This window comes from Empidonax traillii, unplaced genomic scaffold, assembly GCF_003031625.1.
Source record: "Empidonax traillii isolate 1590-97213 ecotype Southwest subspecies unplaced genomic scaffold, ASM303162v1 scaffold395:size559319, whole genome shotgun sequence".
Classification (NCBI taxonomy): Eukaryota; Metazoa; Chordata; class Aves; order Passeriformes; family Tyrannidae; genus Empidonax; species Empidonax traillii.
The window spans coordinates 318,209-336,777 of NW_020955588.1; the positions used below are offsets into that span (position 1 = coordinate 318,209).

An 18,569-nucleotide genomic window follows, 5' to 3' on the forward strand; every position below is an offset into this window, starting at 1 on the left:
ACAAGAGGGGAGAAAACTTGGTTTGTCTCTTTCCTTTGAAGTCTTTTGGCTTGTAAGAGCTGAACATCCATCCTTTTTTTTTTTTTTTTTTTTTTTAATGTGAATGTAGAGCTGGAAAAGGAGGTTATGTGACAATTTTGAATTTCACTACCAATTATATTTTGTACACCTCTGTGCCTTAAATCCAAAACCACACAACCTAATCATCTGTGAATGGGAGGGAAGAAAATCATATAGAACTGAAGAGTAAATTCCAGGAGAACCTTTAATTTACAACTCAGTACAAGGTGAAATCTTCAAATGCCTAAAAAAAACCAAGCAAGGAAATCTGCACAACAGAAAAATGCTTGGACAAAAGGACTCCAAGAAAACAGCATTTTCAAGAGTTATTTTACTAGTTTTTGCTTTCCATCATTTGGCACAAATCCAAGGCACATCAGAAAATCATATGAACCCATAAATTATTAGAAAAATAAACACATTGCCCTCAAATTCAAATGTCATTTGACATTTTAACTCTTAGATTAAAAAGTTATTTGAAAAACCCATCAGTCTGTCTTCCAGCTTTGTACTTTGCCAGGCAGGTTACTAATACCACAGTTAAAAGAAATTATCCATACAAACAGTTTGGAAAGAGAAATAAAATGCAAGCTGGATGTGATGAGCCAAGAACAAAAAATACTGTCAAACCAGGCTTGTGCTATTTACACGTAACTGAACAGTGGAAAATGAAACTGAAATCTAAGCAGCCACCTCGTAGTTCCCTGTGAGCTTTCAGTGATCACCCCTGGGAATGGGGTGGGATCTGGCATAATCCAACCAAAGCTCACTGATGAGAGTACCTTTTATATGGGAATCTCACCTTTTTAAGAGCAGTCCAGAGCAGCCTCCTAAGCAGTTCTGTCTGCAGATGTTGCCCAGGTTCAGGATCATGAACAGGTGTGCATTTTGGCATTACTTGCTTTAGAGGAAGGAAAAAACCAAACTATTTTGTGTGTCCTTACAAGCTTCTGCAGTGTTTTTATTAGGCTGTGAAGAGCAAGCCTAAAGTTTAGTTTTGTTAAGGGCTCTCTACTTTTCCCCCAGTATTTTGGCTCCTGTGTAAGAACTTGATGCTGCAGCTCCAATACAGGGGAGCATTGCCAAGGAATCAGCAGGGATTACATCTCTTCACATTAATAATGCAATGCTGCAGATGTTATGGCCTATTGTCTGCCCAGCTACTGAACTATACAGAAATATATACTATAATGGTTTGTAACATTACAATAAAAATAGAGACATTTCAGTTATCTCTGGCAATAAATACCTTGTTATCCAATATAACTTTTCATATATATATAAATATATTCTCAGTGTAGTGATAAAAACTGAAAATGCAAAAATTATTCAAAGACTTTTAAAACAAAGTGGGTGGCTGAAAAATACAACACAGGGTTTCATTTGGTTTCCTGTTACATAGAATTTTTTAGTTAAGGGCTAAGTAGGATAGGAAGGTAATTCTGCTGTCTACATCTTGGTACGTCCCTGTCTGTGAGATCAGTAATGATCTGGCTGTGTTACCTCCACCATAAACAGGAGTCATTCTTCAAAGTGCTGAAACATTCAGTTTGTGCTGCAGAGCTGTCCTGTCCTCTGCTCCGAGCACAGGCCTGCACGTGGCACCGATGACATACAGTGAAGGGTTATCAAAACTCACACCACCAAGTTCCTCAGCTTTTGGCATCAAATTCAGTGATCTGAAATGGAGTCCTCACAGCAGTCTTGTGACTGTGAAACACCCAGACTTCCAGGGCTGGATGAACCACTGTCACTGCCATCCTCTGCTGGAAGGGGCACGTTAACCGTGTGTCTCCGCTGCATTAACTGGCTCCTGTGAGGAACTTCCATCGTGTCATCTTGTTCCACAAACTCACCACTGTTCCCCATGTCCATACCCTGAACTGTGCTCTGGGCCAGCGTTCCCACAGACTTTAACTTGGTTTTGTCAAAGCTTTTAATAGCCATCTGTGAGGAGAGAGGAAGGGGATGTTAAGAGCGTTATCTACTTTCTTCATTGAAAGAAGTTGAAATGAATATGGTGTTATAATTATCATATCAGTTGCATGGTATTCTTCCTACTGAGAACACAGCAAAGGATTAAAAATGGCAGATTCTGCAGGACAGTAATTATACTTAGGCTATATATGAGAAAATAAGAAGAGGCCACATCAGTACAAGAACTGGAAACATAACAGGCATTCCAAAACTTATTTTCACTGCAGTATTCCAACATCATCCTAATTCTTCTAAACAGCTTTGTAATGCAAGGCTCAAGCTACCTGAAATTAACAGCCTTGTCTTTTACTATTATGGAAGTAGCAATACAGACATGGTCAACCAGGCACTGCTGAAGGTAAAGGCAAAATTTCCCTGTTTCCAGTTGTTACCTCTGAGGGAATACACACCCACCCTTCCCCCTCTCCCTTAATGCCTCTTTTTGGTCATTCCAACTATTGTATCTTCCATTTCCACACCTGCTCCTGATTCTTCCTTTACAAAGTGGGTGGCTCTCCTTGATTACTGGCACAATTGAGAGCTGTGTGACTCGTGAATTCACTGTACAGCCACAGCTGTATGAACTCACCCCAGCACACGCTGAAGAGCTGTGCATCATGGTCACATATTAGTTCTTTACACCTGTGCACTGACATGACACTGCATTCAGGGAGCCACAGTTATAAAATCTAAACCCCATGTTTAATTAAGTAGTGGAATATTATCATTAATACAAGAATTAATAAAACATTACACCTTTATAGCATTAATTTGGTGTTCTCGGGGCTCTCTGCAAATGTTCAGTCTCCTAAGGGCTCTATGAAATAGAACACTACCCCATTTTCTAGCTGGACATGAGCAGCACAGTCTGCATTTCCAAGGCTGTGTCAATCTAATGATGGGCAGCTGCTGGACTAACCTGGTCAAACCCGCTTTATTTTGGACAGGTTAGTTTTTCTGTTGATGAAAGTGTGCTGACACGGCTCAGCAGAAGATGCAACAAGAGCCAAAGGCAGCATCAGGAGGAGGAGGGAGCACATACCCTGGGTGAAGGGCAGCATCCAGCAGTCAGGTTGGTGTGGGATGCCACCACAGCCCCTGGCAGAGATGGATCTATCACATACAGTTGAGTCACAGCTGACAATGCAGCGTGCACTTTGCTGTCACCCTTGCAAGCAGTCTCCTCCTCTTACAAGCAGACTAATGCAAGCCCTGATTTTAATCCACTGAAAAATGTGTCTCTTGCCAAAGAATCCCTGCTTGGCTACAGCTCCTAAAACTGTATGGTTTTTCAGTCCTAGGTTTTGATGCAGTGACACAGAAAACAAGAGATGAAGCCTGCAGTAAGAGGCTTAGGAGGTTTAAAAGTAAGAGTAAGGTGTTTAGGAGATGTTATTGAAGCACCACTGAAGTTTGAACAACTATGAACCAGCAGCAATTTGGCAAACAGGTCAAGTGATTCAACACCCATCACTAGTAAAGAAACTTTCCTCTTGTATGTACCCATAGCCATAGAAAACAAACATATTTGGTACATTATACAAATAATTCAAGCAAGTATTTCCACTTACCTGGTGCAGTAACTGATAGTCAAAATTTGGGACACTTTTATCTCTTGTTATTGTTCTCCGTAAATGTTTTTCTCTAAGGAAGATTTTAAAGAAATGAGAGAGATTAAATGTCTTTATATAAGGCTTCCATAAAAGCTTCTATCACAGAAGCTCCACAAGGTGGAACTCTCTAACCAGAGACAGGCTGCTCCCTGACACCACCTTCCCTGTATTTTACTACAGAATAAATATTAACATTAAAAAATAAAATAGGCAAACCCCAACTAATGAGTGAACATTGGTTTTTTTTTAAGCTGTCTGGCTCTGACACCCTTAAATGATGGTACACCAAGTATTAGTGCAAACCCAGTTTTAAATACATTTTAAACACGTTTGTAAGTGCTCCTTTACCACCCCAGTGAGCATTTCATGCCCAGAACATCTGCCTGGGGATGTGAACGTGCAAGCCTCGGGGGATTAACGTCCACTGTCACACCAGCACGAGATGTGTAACCATGACTGACCCTCTCTGGGCTTTTTTAGCAGATGTATTTCTTGTTCATGTGTGGGAAACAACAAACACAGTCTGAGGAAGCTCCTCTGCTTACTTGTTAAATCTGTTAATTGATTGGACCAGTTGAAGTTGTCTGCTTACGGGATCATCGGCTTTCTCACAGGGCTTGGAATGCACTGGGGGTTTAAAAGAACAGGCAGCTAAAATTACAACTGAGTCACAATTAGGAATTAAAAAAACAGTTCTGAATGAAAAGTGTTATCTACTGACATTAGATTTTAAATTTTACAGTAGAATTATAACTGTACTAACTTGAATCAGAGTGGCAATTTGTCTTTGGAAATTTTAAAGCATTTTATAATTCACAGGAGTAAGCATTCCTCATCAGATTAGCCAGACTGGCCAGACTTCTGCAGAGCCTGTGTAATTTTTACAAACCTGAATTAATTAACACACAGATGTCAAAAATATCTTCAATTGTTGTTTTAGAACTATTCCCATATTATTTGAAAGAACTATCTCAGTTTCAGGCATCAGCACACTGTGTGATTTTGGCTTTCCATTAACCAGACATTCACAGTCTTTCTGAGGGTGGAATAGAAGAGTTATTTTGAAAACTCATGGACACTGAAATGGGCCCTCCTGCTCCTCATCTTCCCTCACTTCCTGCCCTGCAGCCTCCCTGTCCTGTCTGCCTGGCTCAGCACAGAACTTGTTATGTCCCCTGCCCCAGCTTAGTGAACTCTACCAGCTTCAAAATGCCCCTGAAACACTTGTGAGCCAGCACAAGGGGAGCAGTGGGTAATCCCAATCAGGGGATGAGAGGGGAGGAGGGATGGGAACACCTCTCTCCCGTGGCCATAAAGGCACTGCAGCAGCTCAGCTGCACTGTCACCCTGTACCACGTGTCTCTGCATGTTGTCTGAGGCTGTGCCACGTCCTGCCACTGCTCAAAGTCCTCTGCAAACTGTGCTGAAAGGTTTAGACAGTTCCCTCTGTGGCTTTTATGTCTGTCCCAAAATAAGAGACAGTAATGAATGAAATCTGTTGTACTTTCCACTGAAATGCTTCTGTTTGTGAAATTTGCACGCATATCCCAAAAAAGAGAAAACTAAGTTTGCAGCAATGTCATGAACATAACACAAAGTCTGCCGCAATTAAAGTATTCTAGGTGTTACCTATCATAAATATGCAAAATAATTGACAGTTCTTTAATTATATGTAAATCAATTACATTAAATATTTGATGTATTTGCATATGAATTCCTAAATCCCTCTTTATTCATACCAGTGGAAATATGACAGATACCTTTTTTCCTTATCTTGACAGTGGCACGCTGCTCACTCTCCTTCTCTCCTTCTGCTGATGTGGGTACAGAGCTTGCTGCTGCTTCCAGCAACTTAAGGATATTTGAGTTCTTCATTTTAAGAGTTTCCATATTTTTCACCATTATTAAAGAAAAACATCAGCAAAATTTAGGATTTTAGTCTGTGCAGAGTGTGTCAATTAATTGCTGCCAAAATGAATGTAATATACACAAAATATCTCATTATAAACATAAAGCTGAAATTGTATCATTTTGAGTAGGGGCAAAATCAGTGTTCCACAAGTTGCACTGTACCAGAGGAATGGCTTAGTAGTCTCGACCTCTTATTTTAAACTATATAACTTATGGTTGAGCTAATTTCAGTTTAAATGGTAATATACATACTAAAATTGATTCAATACAGAATTCTGTGGTCATTATGCTACATCTCAGGCTATTTAAGCATATAAAGAGAGGGACCATACATCAAATCCTTTAAGGGTGAAAAAATTCTGTATCATTTAATATCAGATAGAATGAGAATGTTATTGCTATTAATAAAGGGGAAGCTCACAGTTCTCTGTTGCAAGATAAAAGGTATGAAAAGGCTTGAAGGGCAGAAGGTGGTGGGTGGAAAAAGGAAGATTGCTGGCAGCGCAACTGATCAGTGAAAGGTGTTCATTTGCCAGCATTTCTTCTGCTCTCTCTGCCATGACATAATGTCATTTTTATTTACATATGTGCTTTCACTCTTTCAAGACTCATCCTTTTTGCCCAGGATAACTTATTTTAGAAACACACCAGGTTTCATAAGATCATTTGTACGCTGCGCAATGAACAGGCATCTCGAGTCTCCGTATCACACGTGACTGTTAAACACAGAAGCCTGGCAGACACTGTCCTGCCAAACATTTCTATTTGCTGCCTTTCCCACGCTGTGCACGTGGCACTTTGGGGACCGGGGTGGCTGCACTCACGGGCTCAGCGCAGTCTGCAGGGGTGCAGCTCCTGTCGTTCCTCAGGTGTGTCAGGGCCCCGTTCTGCAGGAGCAGATCCACCAGGGCCTCGTTCCTCCCCGCCACGGCCTCGTGCAGGGCTGTGTTGCCCTTGGCATTGGAAAGGTTCACAGAGGCTCCACGCTGGATGGACAGCAAAACGAAATCCCAGTTACAAAGGCAGAGCAGCACGGACTGCAGATGACACATTATTCTGCTTTCCTCTCCTTTCCCATGCAGGAGCAAGGACAAGGCAGAAGAGGCCTCTGCAGTCACCATAAGCCATCTGATCATATTATTCCCTCCTCTCTCATAGCCACAATTTCCAGGATCAGCTCATTTCATTTTTGCATATATCTATCTACTACATAGTCCAAGTTTAGGAGATATTTAAAAAAGAAAAACAAAATCAAAATAACCCCCCCTTTGGGACAGAATCATAAGCCAGAAAACCCAACACCTGCCACATAAAAGTTCCATAAAAACAGCTAACTGTACAATAGTAAGGTAATATTTACGTAATTAAAATCTGGGAAGAGAAGGCATTGGAAAGAGTGAGTTAAAAAACCCTCTTTTTTTCCCCTGAGTAGTTTTGACAGAGAAATATTGAACTAAAAATACTGATCCTGAGTAGTGGGTAAGCCCACATCCCACATAAGAAATACCACTCTGAACATTCTGTTTTCAGTGATGTTACCTCTATCAACAGGGCAGTAGTCTCATAGTGACCGTTCAAGCATGCATAAATTAAAGGAGTATTTCCATAGATATCCTTTTTATTTTGTTTAGCATTGTAATCCATCAGACACTTTACCACCTATGGAAAGAAATAACTTTTTAATTTAAGATACCAGCACACCACAATCATTCAGTGAAAGCCCCCTCCTACTTTTTTTAACCACTATTTTGAAATCTAGATTGAGAAAGGGATAGAAGAAAAAAGGATGGAGAAAACAAGTGTCACATTTGCCAAAGAGATGACAACCACAAACAACTCTTTCTATCAGACTACTTTTCATATTTTAACACACGCTTTTAAAAAGTAAAAACTTAAAGCAACTACAAGGTAGGAGGTATGTGGAAAATATACATAACCAAAGATCAAAACCAAACCACCACAGCAGCAATACCCATCAGACTTTTCCCAGCTCATAAGAATACTTGGAAGGAGTTCTTTATGTGGTAAGTATCCCATGAACTAACCTTCATTAACCTACAAGTGCAAGTTGTATTCTTGTTCTTGCTTCCCTAGTGCTTTGTCTTCCCATCATCTTCACAGTTCTTTTTTCTTCCTGCAGTCCTCAGCTCCTTATTCTTATAACCCCAATTTTCCACTTTTCTGCATCTTCCCATTTGCTTGTCTGCCCCTGCTTTTTCCTGATTGTTATCTTCCCCCTCTCATTTACTCTTCCTCCTGTATTAAACCTCGTCCCTTACTGAGGGTAGGGTATATCTGCTACCCTCAGAGCTCTAGTTGGCTCATGAGTTGAAAACACAGCAAATATTTAATACTGTGGCTACTGAAGACACCAGGAGGTGCACATGACCTCCTTGAAGAGAAAGTATAGAGGAACATACACAGGAAGATTCAGCTGCACAAGACATTTTTAAAGTGTCTGGAGTATGACAGTAGCTGTTGGCAGCACTTGCATGAAACCAGTATTTTAGATCATTCAGAAAGGTGTCTACTGAAACAGTTTCAGCTGAAAGATCCCCTTTCCATCTGGAGATTTTACACATTGAAATAAAAAGCAGAATCACCGAACTAATTTTCTCTGTTACTGGTTTAGTCTTGTTGATAATTCCCCACCGCAGCCTTTTTGCTGGTGGCCAAGTGTCAACCAGCTTTATGAAGAGGGTGGGTTACCTGGAAGTGCCCTTTCTGGCAGGCCAGGTGAAGAGGAGCTGCGTGTTTTGCGTTCTTGGCACTGACACTGGCCCCGTGTTTCAGCAGGAGCGAGACGAGCTCGGAGCGCCCGTGCAGCGCTGCCATGTGCAGCGGGGTGAAACCCTCCTGGTTGGAAACGTTGACTCCGAGCCCATTGGCAGAGATCCTTGAAATCTTCTGTTGAGGAAAAGACAGCACAAAACTATGAAAACAATCATGCTGCTTTCTGTTAACCAAAGAGCAGCCTGGTTTACACAAACCAGGTAGATGGATGTTACAACAAGTTCTGCTACGGAGCCTAACTTGAGGGCTCCAGGAAAAGTCAGCAAACCAGAGCAGCTGGGTGGTATTTTTGGACAGAACAATGTTACTGTTCTCTCTTTTCTTCCAACATAATAACTTCATAGACAGAAACTCCAGACAAAGTATTCGTGATATTAAAAAGAGACTAAAGCAGCACAGGTTGAGATGGAAGTAAAACTTTAAAGTCTTTACACAGCTGTTACGGTGCTCATACTAGATATTAGTTTTAATGAGTTACTTTAATTTATACAGACATTTATGCTAGTCAAGACAGACACTACACACTTGTTTTACTGCTACATGAAGCTTGAGGTAATAAGGATAAAAACTAAAATTAATTTTACTCATCTGGAAGTAATACTGGCCCAGAGAGCAGATTCCCACAGGGAGTCAAGATAAGGAAACTATCTTGTCAAGATAGTATCCTACAGGACAGCTTACAAAGCAGTACAGAACACCTTGGTTCACTCCTCTCACAAACTGTGAATGCCTGACATTTACAGTGCTGGACAGTCATTCTGCCTGTCTGTCCTCAATGTGTGCTGCCTTTTCAATGTGTGCTGCCTAACACAGGGGTTATGATTAGTTAACAAGTTCCTTCTTCTCCTCATTCAGCAGACAAGTAAATTCCACAGCAGATGCCAGCAATAAAATGAGCTTTATGGTCCCAGGCTCTGGCATCTTTAGCACATGATCTCAGTACTGAGGGCACACCCATTACCAGAGACTAAAGCACAGTGTGAATGTGAAGCAAGTAATTGGTCTTCTACTTCCAAGAAGCTGGGATCATTCCTTATTTAAAAAAAAAAAAAAAAAAAAAAAAAAAAAAAAAAAAAAAAAAAAAAAAAAAAAAAAAAAAAAAAAAAAAAAAAAAAAAAAAAAAAAAAAAAAAAAAAAAAAAAAAAAAAAAAAAAAAAAAAGTGTATTGTAAAGCCTGATTGTCTTCTATAGTCCATGATAAATGAGGGGGAAGGAAATATTTGCAACTGAAAACAAAGTCTTTGTAATTATATTTAATCTCTGAAAAGGTTTTAGATGTAGCCTGTAGGAAAGATGTCACGCAATTAAAAAAAGACTTTATCAGCATTACATTGATTACAGGATTAGTAGGTACTCCTTGCTAAACTGATTACCAAGGTAAGTAGTGTGACAGTTAGCAATGTAAACTACAAAAAAGAACCAGAGGCTTAGAAAAGTATTATTATTCAAAGTTGCCCACATATTCTAAAAGCAAACTGTTAAGCTTTCTCACTCCATTAGGAATCAAGCAAGTCTTTGAATACTGTTCCTGTATCCAAAATTTTCAACAGTGCAATTAAAAAAAGGAACAATTTCATGGCATCAGATGAACTGTGATGATCTGTGTATAGTTAATTCCTTTTTAGACAGAGATACAGAGGTGCTGGGCCATAGGAATTCTACTTCTCTGGAGCTAAAATTTACATTAAAAGAATATAAATTATTCTTTTTACTGAATGAACATTCCAACCTTTTGTGCTGGCCCACATTTTGAGCACTGGCATAATGGATGGCAGAATTCTGGTTTTGAGGTACTGGCTGAGTCATCCTCATCTTCCAAGTCTTCTTCCACCCATTCCAGGAGATAACGTACCTGGCATAAAAAAGAAGTCCTTCTTTATAGGCTCCAAAGATTCCATGTCCTAATAAATCTGCATATGTAGATAAGTAAGATTTTCACAATACACTCGTGAACCTCTCAGGGAGATTATACAGCCACCTCCTGGCATCAGCTGCCCACAGGCCAAACGAAATCAAATGTTACTTTGACAAAGCAGTTAGAAAGTTCCCCAAGTACAGCAGTGAAGTGAATTATAAATGACTTCCTGCTGCCTAATCACAATTTCGGCGTTCACCCATTCTCAAACCCTCCAAATCCTTTTAGCTCAGACGATTTGTGCCATTTCATATCAATGTGAATTTTGTTTCAACTTTTGCTTTAAGGAACATAAATGACAAGGATGACGACATTTAACTGACACCCAAAACTTTGCAGGGGCTTTGACTTTTCTTAGGTCTGTGAATTCCCAGGACCTGGACACTTTTTCCTCCATGTACAATGCCTCATGTTTGAGGGAAAGGCCCTTTAGGGAAGACAGTCTCAGGACTCAGAGCATTCATGTGCAATTCGCAAACAGTAATGATTACTGCATGTTAATTTTACATTACATTTTAGGCAACAACAAAAAAATAGCTCTTTATGAAATACATTTTTTCCTTGAAATGCATTAATCTACTGTTCACTAAAGACATCTCAGAATTAGCAATGACTGTAGTGTCTCGATTATTACACCACCTGGCAATGTCAAGCCTGACACCTACCTGGTGCATCATTCTGAGTTTGTAAACTCATTGGGACGAGTGTTTCAGGAACTCAAGAGAGAAGTGGGAGTTCAGTTGGTCTCCTAATGCAAGGGACAGTCCATCAACAGTCACCTTTGCCTAAGTGCATGCCAAGGACAAACATCAGGGCACAAGAAAGACCAGGGCCCTCCTGTGTTGTGGTGAGATCTCCCCGAGCTCCTGCAGATCCTCTGGGAAGCTCCCAGACACAGCGAGTTACAGAATTACAGAGTGGGTGTGAAGCATGTCATCTGGTGAAGGGTTTTCCTTTTACCCTTTTTTTTTTTTTTTCCAGCAGCTTTTAAGAGAGCTGTGAAAAGACGTATCATTGCCCTGTTACCGTGAAGGAAGATTGGCCCTTTGCCTCCCTACTGAACAGTGGCAGCAAAATCGAGGAACCCCTTCCTGCTGGAGCTGAGACAGAGGCAGCTCTGCTGGAGTTGTGGGCTGGGCTTGGTGTCACAGACCTGGGCCAAGCCAAGAACTCTACAGTTCATAGTCAAGAAGAGAATGGGGACAACAAAATTTCCTGCAGGTTCCTCCCACTCTATTTACTCTCACACTTGTCAGCAGGTTGTGCTCCAACACATTATTAATCTATCCAATTAAACACATGCAGTTAGAACAAATCCTAGGACAACTAGTAAGGGCCAAATACCTGATTCTGAATGACAACATAATTGAGACAGGAAAAGGAAGTTTTTCCACAGAGAATATTGCAGGCTCTATGCTGATGACAAAGGTTTTCTGGCTTCCTGAACAATCACATCATAATTTTTTTTTTTTTAGTCTTCCAGTTTCATAGCACTTTTTTTAATGCCTCCTCTTGCAAAGTTCAATTGGCTGTCACAGCAAAAATCTACAACCCTTGTGATCCTGCTGCTGGGTCTGTTCCTGTGGAGACAGACCTCAACAAACAAAATAAGAGCCCATTTCTCATTTACAGCACCTATCCTCCATTACTACGGGCACTAAACATAGAATAAAGAATAGGTAATATTTAAAGCATTAGAGAACCTGGAAATTTAGGAATTAAAAAGCATTTGTGGATTAAAAACAACTGTGTTACTGGAATGCTTTTCAACTCAAACCGTTCAATATCCAGAACTGGCACAGAAACAAGGAACTGGGAATAACGTTTTCTATTGGATTGGCTGTCAAAAATTCGGTTTACCAGAAAGCTCCTCTTTTTGCCTTTTTTTTTTTGTTTTCTTTGACTGCATATCCAGTCCAACTGACCTCAGCACTGCCCTGCAATGCACCATACCCCCATCTACAGTGGCATTTAAGAGAGCACCTTGAGCACCTATAAGCAGATAAACTGATCTTTCCCACAGTATTTCAACATGCCTGCCCTGAGTGTTGTTCTTCCCAAGTTCTTTACATCTCCTAGAGGTGACTGTGCATACATTTTTAAATGACAGGCTTTCACAAAGGAATTATTCAATTTAAAGTAATTTCTTTAGTGCAAGAGGTCATGGAAATATCAAAATAATTGTCCCTAAAGCAGTGTAGGTAAAATAATTTGGGGACATGGAATGAATACTTTTTTCTGGAAAATGAGCTGAATGTGATAAGTAGTTGCTGAAGGAAGGTATTACCCAAAGCATTCCTCACTTTATATTATATAAAAATAGCTTCCTCAATTGGAATGAGATAAATTAGAATTCAATAATATTCAACAACCATGCTAAGACTCACCATTTCCAGATCTCCATCAGCAACTGCTCTCAGGAGTTTTTCCACCTATGTATGAAGAAAATAACTTATTTGTTTTGTTAGTATTGATATTAAGCAGTACACAGAAAATCCTGTGTCCTTTGCTAACCTCCTAAGCTCATGCAGTAGGATTACTGCTGGCCCATTTCATATTTATTGATAAAGTTTTAAGGGAAAAACCTTCCCCCTTTATGAAATACAAAAGCTGTACAAGGCCTGTGGCCATTTAATGATCTCTGACTTGCTTAGTTAAAGGTGAACAGTACTTATCTAAATTGAGTATATGTGACCCATACACAAACAAAGCCATGTAAGCTGATATATATTATTATGCTGGTTCAGCAGCAGCTGCCCCATACATTTCTGCAGTGAACCTAACACTAAAAACCCCTAGTCAAGACAAATTTCTACCCTAATAAACACTAATACTGTTTTGGACTCTTGCTGAGCTACTCTAAGCTACCACAGAGGGTGGCAGGGTTTATTGTGCTATTTGAGAAGAAACAGTTTGAGCTGAAAAAGTTTCTCCCCACTTCTCTGATTGCCTACTCTCCCATGAAGGAGTGGAGATCTGACCTGATAGGAATGGGAAAGGTGCCAGCAAGAGGGCAGGGAGAGTCCATTAGTCCTGTCACTGGGTACCTCACCCGGCCTCTGCAGATTGCTGAAGAATCATTTAATAAGCTTTGTGAAAGTCTGTTTCGGCATTATAGCAAATTATTCCAGCACTGTGCTAGAAACACCAAAGATGCTGCTGTGTTAACAAAGTTGTTTCAATATTAAGAAAAGTCTTTCAAGTGGAAGATACCACACAGTGACAGCTACAGTCACATTTCAAACTCTGTCTAGAAATGATCACCTTGCTGAGTGTGACAGCGGTGTTTGGCAAGGCAAATGAGGAAGAATGAGGCTGAAGTTTGTGTTTGACTGGTCTGATCTCAGACACAAACAGCTCAAACAGGACACAAACAGCTCAAAGATCAGAGGCTAGATTAAATTTCTCTATTTTTATCTCCTTTAAGGAAAGATGTGAAGTTTTATTTTATTACTATCTTTCTAATACAGGATGAAGGTCCTTGAAATCATGCACCAGCCACTCAAGGCAGAATCTACAATTCTTGATTTTTCTTTCCCACCTTTGAATGTCTAAATCTAAGCCAGTCATTTAACCCCACCCTCTGGTATCTACAGAGCAGAATGCAGTTGACAAAGAACACTTGACTGCAATTCAGGTCAAACTAAGCATGTCTGAGGTTAACTCCTCTCTGGAGGTACCAGTTTCTTTCCACGGACTAAGGAGGGAAAAATAGATGTCTGAAGTTAAGACAACCATCTTCCAGACATCTGAAGGTGGGTGAGCTGAATCCCAATCTAAAATGGACTATATATATATACTAGGGAGATCTGTGCCTCCTGTAAATTTCCCCATAACATACAGGGTTATGGAGAATAAAGATTTTTCAGGAGTTCGTTTTATCACATACAAGATGCCAAAGAATAATAGCCAGTGACCCACAAGCTCTGATAATTTCTTTCCAGAAATAACAACTTCCTTACAGTTCTAAAAACTGCCTTAGGCCCAACAGTGGTACAACATCTGTTATGCAGCTTATAGATAATTTATTAAAAAGCACTTAGGGCAAAACGTCTGCTACATGCATTTCCCCCATCTTTCCAGTTTGTTTTCTCATTCCTCCATGGAACAGAAGTACCTTCCTTTAAATGTAAAAATAGATGAAACAAACCTACTACAATTCACTTGCATGCCCAGTTTTTCAGCTGCTGAACAGAAATTGTGCAAGGACTTACTAGTTCCAACAGAGCAAGTCCCAGTTTGCAATCCTGGCTCTTTTATTCTCTCTTTTCCAAGTCATAAGCAAACCATCATAAGTGGCTCATTTAAGTGAATAGTTTACTTCAGTACTGATAATAAAGGTCTAACTGGATCCCCTTAATCCCTGGTGTAAACCTGGAAAACTGACCACATCAGCTTTCCATTATTTCCAGTGGCATTCCCCTCATGGAGCTCTCCCAGGATCAGGCTCTTAACTCTTTGGTTACTAAGAATAAGAGCAGTGAGCCCACGTGAAACTTGGCAGACAGAAATGAACTAAAGCTGGATTACAGGAGAAGGTCATTAACCCCAAGGACCTCAGGTATAAGCTGCTTGTAATCTTTTTCCCTGGACTGAACTACAGTCTTAGCTCTTGGGTGTCATAAATTTGTTCCTTTAAGGAAAAACAAATCCTCAATCTATTCACTTAGAGTCCTTGACTCTGTACAAACAGGGAGGTACATGCCTACACTGAGCGTCTCATAGACCAACTGAAGTGGGAAGTAATATTGTCCAGTCAAAATTTACATCTTTGTGTTTCTTCAGTGTTTGTAGCAAACTGAAACTTTTGGCAAGAGCCTTTTAATAGCAGGAAAGAAAGAATCTGAATGTAGAGGTGAGATGAAGAGAAACAAACATACTAAGGAGGTCAATTTGGAAAAAACTGCATAGAAGGACTATGGAAAAAATAAAGAGAAGCATCAGAATGAATGGTGATATGACTGTCTTAGGAGGGGATAAATGGGAAGTATGGACCTGAGGTCCCATATGAAAAGATTCAGAGGATGGCATCTTGGATGGTGTGGACAGAGCAAAATCAGCAAACACATAAATGTAAGATATTTTATAAATACTCTGTATTCTTCACTTGTTACAAAACTGATTCCTGTGCCTATTTTGAAAGCTTGTCTTAACATTCCAGTTTGTTGTTTGCCAGCATGCCTGTACTAGTCTCTTTTCCCTGACAGATTTTGTAAGCTAACGATAGCATCTATTTCCTGGAAAGGTCCTTGGGGCACTGTACTTTTGCAAACCTGAGCAAATTCTCCAATTACGTCGTTAACTTCAGTGAATCTGAACAACCACTCCAAATGTGCTTTCAATTTTTCCCCAGCAATAACCAACAGAGCAGTTGATACCATAAAAAATAAGTGCTCAGGTACTGAGATGAGAAGCCCCTGAGGTCAGCAGCACATAATTTTCCAAACCAGACAGAAGGCTATTCCTGAAGAAGCAGTTTAAAACTGGGACGAAATATCACTCTTCTACCTTCCTTCACTTTGCTTATTGTCAAAACTTATACCTCAGTCTTACCTCTTTATAACTATTTTTTACTTCTTCTTGCCTTATATCAGTTGATGCTGAGGACAGGCTTGAGACAGATGATCCTCTGCTGAAAGTCTCTGTTGAGAGCTGAGGAGACCTAAGTGGTGACTTACAGTTGGAAAAAACAAACAAAATTCAAACAAACAAACAAAGTTACATATCATTTTAAGGAAGTTAAAAACAGGCAAAAAAAATTTAGAAACTTGCTTTGGTTGTTACCTCAGAAGCACTTTGTCCTCTTTCAAATGTTAGATAGTTTAATTCCATCAGTGACAAAATCTGCATAAAAATATTAAAGAAAATCAGTGTAACTCCACTTGAAGAAGAATCCAGTGACTGAAACACAAGTTAGGTGACAACCTAATATTAGTAACAGATTATGACTGAGCAGATTAAAAGTACCCATTTAAAAGTTCATGTTCTATCCCACAGACTGTATTCCTGCTACTAGAGTTAAAACGGGACCCTCCTCCTTCCAAGTGAAACACACATTTTCACTTTTATTGTGAAACCCTATTAGCAGGTGAGCATCTACACTCTGTGGCTTTGCATCAGACAGGATTCAGGCCAGAAGATAAAGAAGAATACCTTGGAATTTAATGCACACTGTAGGGAAGTCTCCTTCATCCGGTTTTGAATTTCTGGATTTGCCCCATTTTGCAAAAGCACTTCTATGATCCCTTGATAGCCCCAGCGAGCAGCAATATGGAGAGGAGTGTCTCCCTTCTCATTGCCAATATCTAGTCTGCAGGAATGCACATCATAGTAGACTAAAGCTTTGACACACTGGAAAGAAAAGGAAAGCTATCAATAAATCATGGTGTTATCTCTCAATTCAGATAACATCCTAAGCTTGCTTTCATTGCTGCTCATATATCCTAAAAAGCTTTCTTTCATTGCTGCTCATATAATTCACTGCCTAAAGAGGAGGCTTAAATGGTTCAGTCATTAAATAAAGAGTTAAATAACTCAACTAAATTTGCACTGTACTATCTTTAATGTGAATTCATAATAAAAATTGCTATGAGCTACCAAATAGTCCTGATTTAGAGCATTAAATAGTTTGTCCTCCAAATCTTTTTATTTACTTTTGAAATATGTAAGTTTAGTGCAAATTTGCATCACTGCTTAATTCCATTCCATTAGAATGTCCATTTAGTTTGTTACCAAACAATTACTTACATCCTCGTGACCGTAAGTGCAGGCTAAATGAAGTGGAGTATTTCCATTATTGTCCTGAACATCAGTGCTTCCCTTATAGTGCAATAAGAGCAGCTTAAAAGGAAAACAGAAGTAGACATTTAAGTAACTGAAAAATTAATGGGCAAACAATTATTGCTCTGCAGATTCCTTCAGGGTTCTAGCATGATGAAGCACTTCATGAAACCCTGGTGGTCCTGCTTCTGACACCACCCTCTTGGTACTGCAGTACTGTTTGTGCCCCACCCTGAGAACCAAATAAAAGCCACTTCTTACATTTTCAGAATTGCCATTGAAAAAAATGAATTCTCTACTGCAGCAAACACTGCAAGACATTTACTATTACATTTTAAGGGCCTGTGCAAGTGAAGACACAGCTTAATTTCAACGATGCTAATCGAAGACTATCACATATGTAAAATTCAAGTAGACAATAATTACTAGAGTTACACAGTCTATCCTAAACACAAAGTCATTTCACTCATTCCAGTGACTGCAATGGTTCTTCTGTCTCAATCAAGAGCTCTCCATTTGTACCACATACTGGACATTTGTATTAACAAAATGGATGAATTATCAGGCACGCACAGCTGTCAATTGCTTGGTTATTACCTGTGCAGTATAAGAACAAAATAAAATATTTTGCAAACTACAGTGATAAAAGATCCTCATTTCTGACACTACACAGTTCTGGTAAAAGCTTCTCAGAGGACCTAAATGACAGCAATAGTAAAACAGCTCAGTAAGAGTAATTTATTTATTATTTAGTTAGGTGTTGGTGCTTACTGTAACATTTTGATATCCCTTCTGACAGGCAAGGTGAAGTGGAGTAGAACCGTGGTAATCTGTAGCATTGACAATGGCTCCTTTGGCTACCAGTAAATCTACTAGTGATGTTTGCCCTTGGAAAACAAAGAGACAGTAAAAAAAAAATAAGTAAACTTTGCCCAAGAACATTGCTACTTTTCAAATTCAAGCAGGAACTATAAACCAAGATACCCTACGTTTCTGCATACTATGTTTCTATATACTCTATATTAATTTCCTTGGTATTTGTTTTTTTTTTTTTGTTGCAGATTACTCAAGGTCATGAAGAAAACCTCTAGGTAAAAGCAAGCAACACTTTCACCCTATGAGTAAAAAATATTCAGATTCAATATAATAACAAAAGAGGAAAATATTTATAAATAAACACCCACTAAGAAAATACATCTTTTAATAAAAGATCAATGATACAATGAACGTTAAAATACAGATGTTACAGATCTAGCATGCATAGCCAGCTGCAGGAGAGATAAAAGATTCATTTCTCAATCTGCCAGTTCTTTAAAACAAGACTGGTTTATGACTTCACATTTATACCTTTTTCAGAGCTGAAGAAAGCACTACTGTGGTAACCACTACAGTAAAAGTAAACAGCCAGCAAATAAAGAATAAATTAGCCATAAGAAACTGAGCTTAAAAGAAAATACAATAACTTCAGCCTGTGCCCAGATAACTGCTTCAATAGAAAAGAAGCAAAAAACCAATTTAAT

The 18,569-nt window shown here is 39.4% G+C and overlaps 1 protein-coding gene across 6 annotated transcripts in view; it reads right to left on the reverse strand.

Moving 5' to 3' along the window:
• Nucleotides 1–376: 376 nt before the first annotated feature.
• ANKRD27 (ankyrin repeat domain 27) overlaps nt 377–18,569 on the reverse strand; it is a 50,706-nt gene continuing 32,513 nt past the window's right edge. For 4 of the 6 annotated variants that reach the window (XM_027893556.1, XM_027893555.1, XM_027893554.1 and 1 more), the window contains exons 16-29: nt 17,821–17,936; nt 17,017–17,109; nt 16,423–16,620; nt 16,054–16,113; nt 15,823–15,942; nt 12,657–12,701; nt 10,084–10,206; nt 8,271–8,468; nt 7,101–7,220; nt 6,386–6,547; nt 5,411–5,519; nt 4,196–4,277; nt 3,609–3,681; nt 377–2,007 (exon numbers count right to left, since the gene is read on the reverse strand). In XM_027893556.1, coding sequence (XP_027749357.1) covers nt 1,732–2,007; nt 3,609–3,681; nt 4,196–4,277; nt 5,411–5,519; nt 6,386–6,547; nt 7,101–7,220; nt 8,271–8,468; nt 10,084–10,206; nt 12,657–12,701; nt 15,823–15,942; nt 16,054–16,113; nt 16,423–16,620; nt 17,017–17,109; nt 17,821–17,936 — 1,775 coding nt within the window. In that variant the 3' untranslated portion in view covers nt 377–1,731. Of the gene's footprint in view, nt 2,008–3,608; nt 3,682–4,195; nt 4,278–5,410; nt 5,616–6,385; nt 6,548–7,100; nt 7,221–8,270; nt 8,469–10,083; nt 10,207–12,656; nt 12,702–15,822; nt 15,943–16,053; nt 16,114–16,422; nt 16,621–17,016; nt 17,110–17,820; nt 17,937–18,569 lie in introns of those variants that run through there. The other 2 variants (XM_027893558.1, XM_027893559.1) reach the window with 2 other exon arrangements.